Source organism: Ailuropoda melanoleuca, chromosome 12 (genome assembly GCF_002007445.2).
Source record: "Ailuropoda melanoleuca isolate Jingjing chromosome 12, ASM200744v2, whole genome shotgun sequence".
Taxonomy (NCBI): Eukaryota; Metazoa; Chordata; class Mammalia; order Carnivora; family Ursidae; genus Ailuropoda; species Ailuropoda melanoleuca.
The window spans coordinates 19,287,238-19,300,885 of NC_048229.1; the positions used below are offsets into that span (position 1 = coordinate 19,287,238).

The 13,648-nt window shown below is 52.7% G+C and overlaps 1 protein-coding gene across 1 annotated transcript; it reads left to right on the top strand.

The window, feature by feature from the left end:
• The first annotated feature begins 671 nt into the window (after positions 1–671).
• LOC100469407 (SEC14-like protein 4) lies at positions 672–13,077 on the top strand. The gene is given in 12 exon segments (XM_019795713.2): positions 672–698; positions 3,484–3,558; positions 7,031–7,219; positions 8,643–8,738; positions 9,006–9,066; positions 9,998–10,081; positions 10,418–10,524; positions 10,602–10,752; positions 10,810–10,813; positions 10,844–10,881; positions 10,884–11,012; positions 12,151–13,077. Coding segments are annotated over 11 exon segments (1,035 nt in total). The 5' UTR covers positions 672–698; positions 3,484–3,522; the 3' UTR covers positions 12,291–13,077.
• The last annotated feature ends 571 nt before the right edge of the window (positions 13,078–13,648 follow it).

Sequence of the window (13,648 nt, forward strand, 5' to 3'; positions counted from 1 at the left end):
TGACTACGTGTGGAATGCCAGGCTAACCCATGGCGGAACATCTTATCTAACCATCCTGACCATCTTGGGGCTGGAACAAAACATTTTGCCCATAAAGGTTTCTATCAGCCAGTGAGCACCCAGTCTGTGGTCAAGGCCAGGGGAGGGAGGTTGGGGTCCCTTGGGCCAAAACTCCTGGGGATCACCTAGAGTGTTGAGCCGGGTTTATGAAAAGTTCCTCCACTTTGCTGGGAAGAGGATCTAGGTGTGTTTCCCAGAACTTGCCCACATCTCCTTTATGCCCCCCTCCTTTCCCCTACCCCGCAGGAACCTGTAGGAACCCCTGGGATGAGGGCGCCTGGAGGTAGCAGCGCCTGCTGCCCTCCCCTCGAGTCCGCACTCCAGGACCCCTGGGAGGCGGGTTGCCTCCCTGCCCTGGGTAGGGTGCGTCTTGCGTGCCCCCCCCACCCTGGTCGCTTGCAAAACATCCTGAGGGGAGGCGAGAACCCGGTAGAGCAGGGCAGGGCAGGGCTGGCAGGGCTGGCACTCTCCCATTGGGGCGGGGCCCATATCTGCTGGCAGGACAAAACCAGGCAGCTGCAAGGTGGCGGGCGGGCAGGCTCCTGGCACACCTGCACCCTGTGACCCCTGCGCCTGAGGGCACCATGAGTGGCCAAGTCGGGGACCTGAGCCCCCAGCAGCAGGAGGCGCTGGCCAGGGTGAGGGGCTTCACGGGTGGAGAGGCTTGGGGAGGGAAGGAGCTGCCTGACGCTGCCCACCCAGACTGAAGCCCCCATTGTTTGGATGGAAAAGGGACCCTTGAGGGCGTCTCTGTCCAGGTGGCCCGCCCCTGGGTGCAGTGGCTGAGGCAGACGTATATATGGGACACTGGACTTGAGCCCTTCTCTGGGCTCCACTGAGGCCACATCCAGCTTTCCACTCCTGCCCCCTCGGGACCACGGAGCCCTGGCTCTTGTCCCCTGGCTGGGGGGTTAGGGCGGTGCTGCCATCCCTCTGGGCAGCCTTGAGCAGACAGACTAGCCCGTTTCAGGCTCTGATTGCGACATTTGTTTGTTTGGCTTCTCTTTGTGGTTTTCGGACTCCCCCAGGGCCCAAGCCTTCTCCCTGTTGTCAATGTCTCCATTAAAGGGGAACAGAGGGGGTTCAGTGATTTCAACGCTCCTTCCCGCTGCAGCTGAGAGAGTCGCACCCTGGGAAAGGAGGAGCGTATCCAGGTCTTAGGTGCCACAGCATTAATTTGATTTGGAGACGGCAAGGCCTGGAAACTGACTTCGGGTTAGGGGAGGGAGCCTACACTTCGGGCCCAGGAAGGGTAGGCTTCAGACTTGCGGAGAATGGTTTCTTTTGTGGCTCCTACCCTGGGGAGGGTCCTGATGAAGGAGGGGGACCCTGGATGAATTCTTAGTGAAGGAGAGAAGGGTCCCAGGTGGAGAGTGGGGGCTCTGGATGAATTCACAGGTTTAGGAGTTTCCAGAAGCAGAGAGCCCTGAGCTGAAGGAGGGGTCCCCAAGTGAAGGAGGAAAAGGAGTCCCCTGGTTAGCCTTCTCCCTTCCCACTGGCAAAGGCCTCAGGCTCATGGGAAGGGCTGGACACCTGGCCTTTGGGGGTGAATTATGATGGAGATGCTTGTGGGTCAAAGAGCTTTAAACAATGTAAAAGAGTTTATTCTTATTTTTCCCCATTATTTAAAAGAAATGAATGCTAGTTGTTTTAAAAACGAGGGAGAAAGAGGAAAGTAAGAAAAAGAAGAAGTCACCCATGGTCCCAGAGGTCTAGACAACCATGCCTAGGAGCATGTCCTTCTAGGTTTTTCCTAAGCCTACTTTCGACCACCTGTGGTCACGCAGCCAGATGCTGCTTTCTCCATATGGCATCATTGTTACGGTAGTTTCTGCTTCGAGTTACTCCAGACCCTTCCCAGCGCCTGCTTAGTGGTTTTCCCTTTTATTTGACGTGCATTCCAAGGATGGGGTGGCTTTGGGACTGGAAGATGGGGACTCCTCCTGGCCTTGTGGCTTCCTCACTCTGTCCCTGGGAAAGACCCTCCACCACTCCAGCCTCTGTTCCCTCCTCCACGAAGCAGGGGTGTGACCTTTGCTCCTCCTGAGTTCAAGGGGGGGGACTCTGGTAATCTGGAGGGGCTGAGGGGTGCACAGTTATTGTTCCTCGGTTATTGTTACGACGTCACTCCCCCCAAAAAACTTACTCAGGAGCTCAGAGGCTGCACCTGATGGGAACCACAGGTGTTGATAGCTGGTGCTCTCCTTACGTTACTTGTGAACACTGGCGAGGTTTCATCTGATTATTTGTTTTTCATTATGTGAGCAATACATGAACACATTCTTATTGCCTTTAAAAAATTTTTTTTGAAGATTTGATTTATTTGAGAGAGAGAGAGAGCATGAGCAGGGGGAGGGAGGGAGAGGGAGGGGGAGAAGCAGACTCCCTGCTGAGCCGGGAGCCCAAGGACGTGGGGCTCCATCCCAGGACCCTGAGATCATGACCTGAGCCAAAGGCAGACACTCAACTGACCGAGCCACCCAGGTGCCCCGAACACATTCTTATTTTAAACATCAACCTTAAAGCTAAAAGGAGGTTTGGTGGAGGGCTGTTAAGATAGCTTCCTATGGCTTTGCTACCACGGGCTTCTAATCCTAAAGTCCCATTCGCAGGTTCCCCTGCAAACCCGCCCCTCCAGGGCTTGCCTTCGGCTCCCTTAGTCCCCATGGAAGTGAGGCTTCCTCTCTGTCCCAGACCTGAGCTCCAGTCCCATACCCAACTTGCAGCAGCTTCCCCAAACTCCACCAGGAGGCAGGCGCCCCTGTCAGGAGGCCGGCCCCTCTCTTTCCCCAGCCTCGATGGGGTCTGCTGAGGCATCCCTGGCTTCTCTTGCTGTTCCTTGCTGTTGACCTGTGTCTGGGGCTGTTTCCACAAAGACTCCACTGTCCAGAGCTCCGGGCAGTCCACGTGTGCGGAGCGCCCGCATTTTTCTGGCACCTGCTGCAAGCCAGGACTGCCGCTAAGTGCCTTACCGGTACACACTCCTGTGATTGGCACAAGTTCACCTTTCTCCCCACTGCACAGATGAGGAAACAGGCTCAGAGTGGTTAAGTAACTTGCTTCCAAATCTAGACCCTCAAGACGCAGTATCAGGGGCAGGGTTCCTAAATTGTTCTCACTTGCCTGCAGCCGCTTCACAGGGATCTTTGTCAAAATAGGGAAGGCAGGGCCCCGCCTCAGGCCTATAGAATGAGGATCTTGGGGAGGCAGAGAACCCCCAAAGTTTGAGAAGGACCCAACTCTTCCTGTCATGGTGAGCTGAGGGGTGCTCCTTTCCCAGGTGGCTGAAAGGTCCAGGCAGCTGTTGCTACCTCTGTGGTCCACCCCCTGCAGAGCCCCTGGGCAGGACTGACTGACAGACTGAGTTTGGGAAGGGTCGGGGTGGGGTTGGGAGCCCCTTTGACCATTATATCTCCCCCTCAGTTCCGGGACAACCCCAGGACCTGCTGCCCGCCCTGCCCAATGCTGACGAGTACTTCCTCCTGCGCTGGCTCCGAGGTGAGGCTGGCAGGGTCGGGGGCAGAGAGGAGAGAGGGAAGAAGGGTTTCAGGAAAGTGGGTGGGACTTTGGGGGACAATGCTACAGAGTGGAGAAAATAGGCTCTGGAATCACCCTGCTTTGGGCTGGAATCTGAGCTCCCCTCCAAATCAGCCTGGCACAAAAACCCCATCGAGCCTCAGTTTCTTCATCTGTCAAGTGGGATGAGGCTACCTCCCCAAGGATTGCTGTGAGCGCTGAATGAGAGGGTATAGTACCTGGCTCTCGGTGGGCATGTTGTCGAGGTGAGGTTAGAGTTCACATCTGGGAAGTTCTCAGGATGACTGACCTGGCCGGGCCTTGAGTCAGGTAGCCCTGAATAAATTCTTCAGGACTTGCCTGCGTGTCTATCTTCAGCTCCTTGAAGGCAGGGCTGTGTTGTCCCCTGAGGGAACCTGGCCACCGAGAAGGTGCCCTCAAACACTTCAGGAAGTGGATGCGATTAAAGGTAGAGAAGGAATTTCTTCCAGGAATTGCCACAGGAGTGTGAAAGTAGAATAACAGAAACCTAGGGGGAAAATTCATTTCAATTCAACACACCCCATGGAATGGATTTTGAACTTGAACCAGGAGAGAAGTCAGAAGTCAGGCTGAAAAGTGCACACACAGTGTGGTGATGAAGCCAGCCTTGGAATCGGGCAAACCTGGGAACCCCAGCTCTGCCATGTGCTAGCGGTGTGTCTCTGGTGATCACTCATTGTCTCTCAGCCTCACGCTTCTCTTCTGGGGCATAGGCATAATACTGGTCCCCCACCTTCAAGATGCTGTGAGTCAGACATGAGGTCATGGACCTGCACAGCGCCTACACAGGGGAAGCCCTCCCTTCTGTCCTGTTTGTTCTATTTGGTTACATTTTTAAATTATTATTTTCTACAAACTTGATTTTTTAGAATGGCTTTCAATTTACAGAGCATTGTGAAGACAGCACAGGACATTCCCACCTATGCTGCACCCATGAACTTTTTCCATTCCTCTGCTACATATGTTACAATTCATGAACCAACACTGATAACGTGATCATTAACTAAAATCCCTACTTTGTTTAGATCGCCTCAGTTTTTCTGTCCCAGGATCCCATCCAGGATGCCAGATTACATTTAGTCATCATCTCCCTAGGCTCTCTTGACTGTGGCAGCTTCTATTCTGTTTTTTTTTTTTAAAGATTGATTGATGGATTGATTGATTTACCAGAGAGAGAGCGTGAGCACAAGCAGAGCTGGCAGTGGAAGAAGCAGGCTTCCTGCTGAGCAAGCGGCCCATATGGTACTTGATCCCAGGACCCTCGGATCATGACCTGAGCCGAAGGCAGATGCTTAACCAACTAAGCCACCCAGGGGTCCCTTCTATTCTGTTTTTAACAAGTTATGTCCATGTCATTCTCCTGGGCTAAAGAAGGAGTGAGGACAGTAGATTTCTTGAAGCCCCTTGATACAAGGTTAGAACTCTCTCCTCCTTTGGAGTCTTTCTGCGTTTAAAAACCAACTTTTCAGGTCCCTGTAGTGTCATTGAGAAAGGAAAGAAGTCACAGACACTGTAGGCTGCTGGGTCACAGGAAAGAAAAAGGACCTAAAGTTGGGAGAGAGGGGACAGGGTGTCCTGATGCCTCCCACTTTCTGCTGAGGCAGACTGGCTGACATGGTCCTGTCCCCTTCCACTTTACCTCCGTGGCCACACTCCCTGCCTCACTAGCTTAACACCTGTGCAACAGGGAGGGTGGTCTCTGGGGCTGAACTTGGAGTCTCCCTAGTCAGGCCAGATGCAGAGGGGCTGGCCCTGACCCTCCCTCAAGTCACTTCACTTTGTTTTCTTTATCTCCATCTCACCACTGGGTCCATCTCTCCCATTCAGAAGCCAGCCCCATGACGACAGCCTGCCCCATACTTCCAGGCTGGCGCATAGTAGGTGCTACTAAAAAAGCTATGAGGGTCCATCAGCAGTGCCCAAACCACTTTCTATAGAACAAGAAACCACCCTGGTTCTCAGTAGGAAATCTCTTATACACCACAGAGATTTTTTTTAGAAGCCAATAAAAGAACATTATAGACAATTATGCACAAATTCAAAAATCTCAATGAAATCAGCGTATTCCTTATAATACACATATAAGGCCAAAATCCAGCAAGAAGAAAATAGAAAGCCCCAACAGACCAATAAATACTAAAGACATATAAATGGTACTAAAAAGCTTCCCTCCTTCAAAAACTGAGACCCCAATGTCTTTACAGATGAATTTTCCCAAAGTTTTAAGATTAGTTGATACCTGCTTTACAAATTGTTGGAGTTGCTTTAAAATATGTAAAAAAAGTGAAAGTTACTTTATGAGGCTTGGGTTAGTTTGATTCCAAAATGAGATCAGTACAATAAAAGACAATTCTGGACTTGTTTCACTTGTTAATGTAGTTGTAAGGAAGTCTAAGTGAAACGTTACATAATAGAATCCAATAAGGTATTAAAATTACACAACATGATCAGCGGGAGTTTATCTTAGGTACGCAGGGAGAATTCAACATCAGACAATCTATCAGTGTCATTGAACACATTAATAGAATTAAAAATGAGAAATCATGTGACTATCTCAATGCAGGAAAAGCATTTGAAAAGGCTCAAATCCTATTTATAAGATAAAACAAAATAAAAGTCTTACCAAACTAGAAATAGAAGGGAATTTCCTTGGCTTGGCTTAGTAATGGTTATGTAGCAAAGATCTCACAATACATGTTGCGAGATAGGAAGACGTTTTAGGTGCATTTGCTTTAAAATCAGGAACAAGGAAAGGATGATGTCAAGCAACATCACAGTTTAAACAGAACTAGACACACTTGCCAATGTTATAAGGAAAGAAAAAAGTAATCTAGTCTATAAAGACTAGAAAGGAGGAGTTAAATTTCTTTTCTAGATTTAGAAATTTCATTTCCAAAAGAAAGCATCACATTTTCAATTAAAGTGAATATATTTCTTCAAAATAAGTAATCACAACAACAGTTCGCCATTGACTGAGAAGTTCCTGGGAGCCAGGTAATGTGCCAAGGATTTTAAATGCTTTATCTTGTGTCATCCTTTGAATAACTGAAAACGATACTATTCCTATTTAACGGATTAAAAACTAAGACTTAGAGAATGTAGGTGAATTGCTCAAAGTTGCACAGCAAATAAAAGGACAAAACTAGAATTCAAACCCAAGTCTGTTTGACTCCAAAGCCTATGCTCCTCACTACCCCTAACACCAAGGGGGTCTGTGCGGGCCGGTGGGACTCTGGAATGAACAGTTTAAAAAGGCTTGAATACTGAAATCGAGGGCTCCCAAAGTCTTCTAGAGGATTAAAGATCCTTGCTTTTTAAAAAATGTCTGGGGGTACCTGGGTGGCTCCGTTTTTTGCGAGCCATCTGATGGCTGATAGTCTGGTTTGAGTCAGGACTTCACCCCCGTGCCCAGGTGATCCAGCTGTACGACTCTGGTGGTCTGAGTGGCTATGACTACGAAGGCTGCCCCGTGTGGTTCGACATCATTGGGACCCTTGACCCCAAGGGTCTTCTCCTGTCCGCCTCCAAGCAGGAGCTGATCCGGAAGCGCATCAGGGTCTGTGAACTGCTTTTGCGGGAGTGTGAGCTACAGAGTCAGAAGGTAAGTGACTGGGTGGGGAGCACACGGAGGGCCCGATCTGTCTGAAGGGTGGCACCAAGACCAGGTAGGAAAGGCACGCTGCCTCTGCTCACCAGGCCTCAGCACCCTGGGCTTTGGTGGGACATGGCTTCTCTTGCAGTCACCCATCTATGAGCATGTAACATGTGCATGGCACTCTCTGCTGGCCAGTGCCAGGGATCACCAAAGCCTTTTCCCCTCTGACCTTGAGTGAGATGTTGACCTTGGGTACAGTGAATGCTCTGGCTGTTCCCCGGGAACCCTGGGAACAGTGGATGGTCAGCTTTACTTATGGAAAAGATGTCCCCGTTGGAAACTGCTTAACTATAACCTGATGGGGGAGCCATTGCTGTGGGCTTCTCTGAGAGCAGTGACTCTTGAAACTTGGCACATCTGTCATGGGTCCCTAGAAGCTAATATGGAATTGCTACCAAAAAAAATATATTGAGTCCTGTGGGGCATAGAGCATCCAAGCCAGGAGGGACCCACACCCATCTGTACAGATCTTCTCTTTGCCCTGACTCTGTGTTTCTGGGTGCATACCCTTCAGAATGAATCTATTGCCAAGTGTGGTCTGTTGGTTTTGTGAGGCTAAGTGTCTCCATGAGCCTAAGAAGACCCCTTGGGGGGGAGCTCTTGTGTCACTTCGGGATGACCTGCCTGATGGCGAGGACAGGGCCTGCGTCCCCAGCGTCTGTCACGGTGCTGGACACCAAGTAGACCCTCGGCGCGAGACGTGGGGCAAGCACGAGACACTGGCACACAGTGCCTGGTCTGAAGAGCTGTGTGTCTCTCGAACAAGATGGCTGATTTTATGGGGTCACAATGGGGTCTTCTACTGCATGGACATTTCCAATCGGAGCTGGTGATTGTGGTGATGACAATACTAGTAATAACATCTGCTGACATTTACCAGGGAGTCAGGCACTGGGCTCTTTGTGAGTTATCTCATTGCATCCTCCTGGAAATTCTACCCCAACCTGGAATTATCCCCATTTCACAGAGGGAGAAAATAAGGCTCAAAGAAGTTAAAACCCCACCCAAGGCCACACAGCCTGCCAGCCGTGTAGCTCTGGCTCCACGCACCTCGGGACTGCAGACGCCGGCTGACACAGTGTGCTATTGTACAGGGAGATGCCCGATGGGCAACGAGTGAGGTCTTTAGTTCTACGGTGAACTCATTCTGGGCAATCGTGTTGAGCGAACAGTGTGATAAGGGGCCACTGTGCCGGGGCTCGGATGCATCATCTTCTTAGACCCTAGGTGGGCTCGATCTGTTTGGAAAACCTTGTGGGCAGTTGGGGGCGTGGCTAGCAGGAAGGTGGGAGCAGTGCAGGGTCTCCCTGGCAGGGACCTCCTGGCCAGAGTTGTTGTGTGACCTGTATCTCTGTGCTGTCCCATGTAGCTGGGCAGGAAGACTGAGATGGTGCTGATGGTGTTTGACATGGAGGGGCTCAGCCTGAAGCACTTGTGGAAACTGGCTGTAGAGGTCTACCAGCAGGTGAGGTAGGCAGCTGGCTCGAGGCCAATGGAGCCGCTGCCCACAGGAGCTTCCGGGCCATGGAGGAGGGATCACACCCCCGCCCCCCAGCAGCCAGTGAGCAAGGAGAGCAAGAGTATCCCAGGGGATGAAGTCCATCTCATGGGGAAGGTGGATGGCCAGGGGGTGGGCGTGGCAGGGGCTCTTGTCTCAGCAGCATTAAAGGCCACCAAATCCAGGCATAGAATGTGTTGGAGCATGACCTTGACCAGACTCGTCTTGCTGCAGTTTTTTGCCATCCTGGAAGCAAATTATCCTGAGACGCTGAAGAATTTAATTGTCATTCGAGGTGAGCCCATGATGGGGATGACCCCTTGGGGAAGGAGGAGTGGGGAATGGGGAGAAACAGTGGGTAAATCACCCAGTTTAGGGATTCTCAAACCATCCTTTGTGGAGATCAGGGGTTTTTTGTTTTGTTAGTCAGTCCTCCATAGACTGATGCTTTTGGAATATACAAAATTTGCTCTGATATGTAGCAGCAAATGTCAAATAAGTTATAAGTTCTAAATGTAAACTGTTGCTTTCTTTCCTTTTCTCAGTGTGGAATGGTAACAGAGAGTTCATGGACCACACTGGCTGATAGACATGCTTTGAGTGGGAATGGTCCCTGTCTGTGACAGGTGTACAGTGAGGGGAGCACCATGTGTGCTCCGGGGTCAAATAATCTGCTTTCCAGTCTAGCTAGCTCTGTGATTGTGAGCAAGTCTCCTTAACCTTACTAAGCCTCAGTTTTCCCAATCTGTAAAATAGGGACGCAATGACACCTTCCCTATAAGACAGCCATGAGGTTAAATGAGACAGTCTGTGGAGGAGGAGCCCACAGAAAGCGCCCAGTCAGTGTGAGCACTTCAGGTGGGACATGAGGTCTAATACTTGCACCCAAGAAAATTCCAAGACAACTTGGGAAACCTGTGAGTGTGGACAGGAAGAGGCACCATTGGGAAATCCACGTTACTGACACCCTACAACTGGGCGGGGGCAGCCGTTTATTGAGAACCATGCACTGTGCCAAGTGTTATGCATACTTTGTTTAATTTATCTCCATTTTATAGTCAATAGCACTCAGACTCAGAGAGGGTGAGTAACTAGCTGAAGGTCACACAGCTGGAAGTAGCAGAATCTAGATCTATTCAACTCCTGTCCAGCCCATGCCCCTGGCGGTGAATCTACCTCCCAGTCCTCTCTAGCCCAGTTTCCCAAGGGAGTTTCATGTGTTTCAGCCCCCAAGCTGTTCCCCGTGGCCTTCAACTTGGTCAAGTTGTTCATGAGTGAGGAAACGCAAAGGAAGATAGTGATTCTGGGAGGTGAGTGACTTGGCCTCCTGGCTGTGCCCATCTCTGCCTGGGCAAGGAGTGGTCAATGTGAAAGGCCCCATTTCTCCCTGGCTCATCCTCTTTACTCAGGCACTGACCTTGGCCTGACCCCCACGGGTCTTTGCGCACTCCAATGGTGCTTCGGGCCCTAGACCCCAGCCTGGGTGGCCACATAAAGCATTTGGGTGCTTTCAGGAGTAGGTGGTCAGAGGAGCAAGCCAAGGACACATCAGGTTTCCTCCCTGGGCGTGGCTTCTCTGCCTTCTGTTAAGCCTCCCTGAGCCCCCACAGTGCCCCCCACCGCTCCCCCCCACCTTGCTCCCATAGGCAACTGGAAGCAGGAGCTGCCGAAGTTCGTCAACCCTGACCAGCTGCCTGTGGAGTTTGGGGGGACCATGACTGACCCTGATGGCAACCCCAAGTGCCTGACCAAGGTACAGGGTGCCCAGAGGATGAGGAGGGAGGGGTGATGGCCATGGTCTAGGGCTCACTCACCACCCCTCACCCGCAGATCAAATACGGCGGCAACGTGCCCAGGAGCTACTACCTACGTAACCAGGTGAGGACGCACTATGAGCACACGGTGACCGAGCACACGGTGACCGTGGCCCGAGGCTCCTTCGTGTGGGTGGAGAATGGAATCCTGTTCCCGGGCTGCTCAGGTAGGGATGGTGGCCACACCCTCCCCCCCACACAGCTGGGAGGGGCCCGGAGCCCAGGCAGGTGGTCGTGACGGGGCCTTGTCTCCCGCAGGTGGCAGTTTGCATCAGAAGGGGCAGACATTGGCTTTGGGTTTTCCTGAAGACCAAGATGAGTGAGCAGAAGCGGGCGGGGGAGATGGTGGAGGTGCCCCCCATCCAGCGCTACAAAGCCCACGTGGCACCGGAGGACGGGAGCCTCACCTGCCTCGAGGCCGGCGTCTGTAAGAGCTTAGCATTCACTGGAGTCAGTTTCCTCCTCAGGGCAGAGAAATGAGTTCATACCTCTTGCCAGGCTGTCCTACTTGCCCTCAATTTCCAGCTCGCAGGGAGGGTGTGGGGGTCTGTGCAAGCTACTAGATCCCGTGGTGGCAGGGGAACTGGCTTCAGGATGTTAGATCTGGTGCGTGGCCCCTGGGTATGTGTACAAGGGCGGAGAGGCATTTTCGAGAGTGGGATTCACAGCCTGAAGTTGGAGACTCAGCTCCCAGGAAGCCCTTACACAGCACTCAACAGGCTGAGAGACAGGTAGGTGAACAGCCATGGGCTGCCTGCCAGGGGTCCCCAGCTGCCCAGGTGCCTGACAGTCCCACGGTGGGAATCCCAAAGACATGATTCTTCCATGTGATTATCCTTCATTCTCAGGCCCCCAAGCCAGGTGCAGTTAGGTGGGTCTTACCAGAAGCAGCGTTCCCCAGGAACAGCACTGACCTCCCGCCTCTATCGGGAACAGAGCTAGGAGAAGGGGAACCCAGGGTCGAGGAGCACGAGTTTTACTAATGCCCTGGTGGATACATCTCTAGTTCACCTTTGTGGTGAGGGAGAATTAGAAAGGTGGAGACCGAGAAATCTGGATGACTCATCACATCCCAGAGCTTACTTTGCACCTTGGCATTGAAGGGAATGCCTTCTTTAAAAGGCATCATGGGAAAGTGGCTTACAGAGCTCAGCCCTCTCCTCTGGGGAGAGCAGGGCTCCTCTCTCGGTTGGAGCATCTGCTCTTCAGACTTGACGCTATGCTCCATGCATGGCCTGGGGCTCATGTACTCATCAGAGAGTCCTCTTAACCTCTGTAGGCCTCAGTTTCCACATCCTTAAAATGGGGATGATAGTACCTTCTGGGGGGGCTGCTTTGAGGATTCGGAGAGCTGGGAGTGCAGACATGGCGCCTGGCACATAGGAGGCGCGGGTGCTTGCTGGCGGTTATTAGTTAGCACAGCGAGATGGCCTGAGCAGTGGGCGCTGGGGGCAGGGCAGTGGCTGACCCTCCAGCACCAGCCACAGTCCTGGGCCCATTCCCAAGGGCACCAGGCGTGCAGATATGTCAGCCTGGCTGTGCAGGATGATTTCTCCACCCTGCAGACGTCCTGCGCTTTGACAACACCTACAGCCGGATGCACGCCAAGAAGGTCCGCTATACCGTGGAGGTGCTGCTCCCGGACAAGGCCTCCGAGGAGAAGATTCAAGGTTTCGAGGCGAAGAGACCATCCCCAGCGCAATGAAGACCCCGGCTGCCTCTGTGCCTATGCTCTTCAACCCCCAGCACCCCCTCCCTGTCCCCTGCCCTCCCAGGTGGGGTGGCGCTCGGAGGAGCCACTCACCCTGCGTCACCATCTCGGCTCCTTGTGGGCCCACCAGGCACAGGGGCAGAGCAGGAAGGGACATCCGATGCATCGGCCTCACTGAGGATTCAGACCGGCACCTGGTCCCCTATTTGCAGAGACTGAGGATGAGAGCACCAAGGATGAGCCCGGGTCCACCGAGGAAGTGTCCTGCCCCCAGAAGCTGCCCTTCTGTCACTCCTGACAAAGTCCACCAGTCCCAGTACTCACCCACACCTAGCGATCTGACTTGGGGGTACGTGCACGAGCCCCAGGCCATGCAGGGAGCATAGTGTCAAGTCTGAAGAGCAGAGAAGCCCCCATCTCTGCTCGTGGGGGCTCAGCAGGGGTGGACAGGGCCAGCTGGAGGTGGCCGGGTGGAAGGATGGGGCCAGCTGGGTGGTAGAGCTGAGGGTCTTGGTTCTGGGAGGGCACCAAGGCCCTTCAGAGTTGTCCTCCTGCCTTTGGAGGGAAGATCAGAAATGGAGCATGAGGCCCAGCATGGATAACCATCGGGAGGAAAAGCCATGGTTGGTCACACAGAGCTACACGGGTGAAGACTGAGTCTCTTGGAATTCTCAGTGACCCTGGCCTCCTCCTCCCCACCTGCCATGATCCAGCTGACATTCAGATGGGGTTCTTTCTGGCTCTGAGTAAGGACCAGGACCGTAGCAGAGCTGGAGTGAAGTCGAACACCCTTGAATAAAGTAGAAAGCGCTGGGGTGGAGCTATCCTCCCAGCGTGCTTATCCTAGACTCTGATTTATGTCTTGGAGAACCATCGAGCTTTTCCTCCATCTTTGTGTCTCGCTAGAGGGACAGCTGAGGGTTGTCTGCCAACTCCCCACCACCCCACCCCAAATGCGACTCAGTAGCTGGCCGGTGATGGCTTCTGTTTCCCAAAGGCTGGCTCTCCCAGTGCCCACAGCCCCCATCACGACCGCTGTCCGCTCTGCCAGACGAGCTGCCCCCACAGAGCAGACCTGGCCCAGAATGAGCCAGTGAAACTGCTGGGCGCTCAGATGTCCCTGGTAAATGGGTCCTTGGTGCAAAGCATTAGCATCCTGGCCGCCAAGACCCTTACCAGAGGCAGGAAGCCTCAGCAAACACCAACATCCAGGTGTTTTGCAAACAAGAAGCCAGCTCAGGCCCCCTCTCTTGCTCTCAGATTCTGTGATTTCATTTTTCCATTTAATAGCTTTCCTGATTTCCCAGGGCCTGTTCTTTCCGGGCAAGAAAATGATGAGGCTTGGGAAGGTG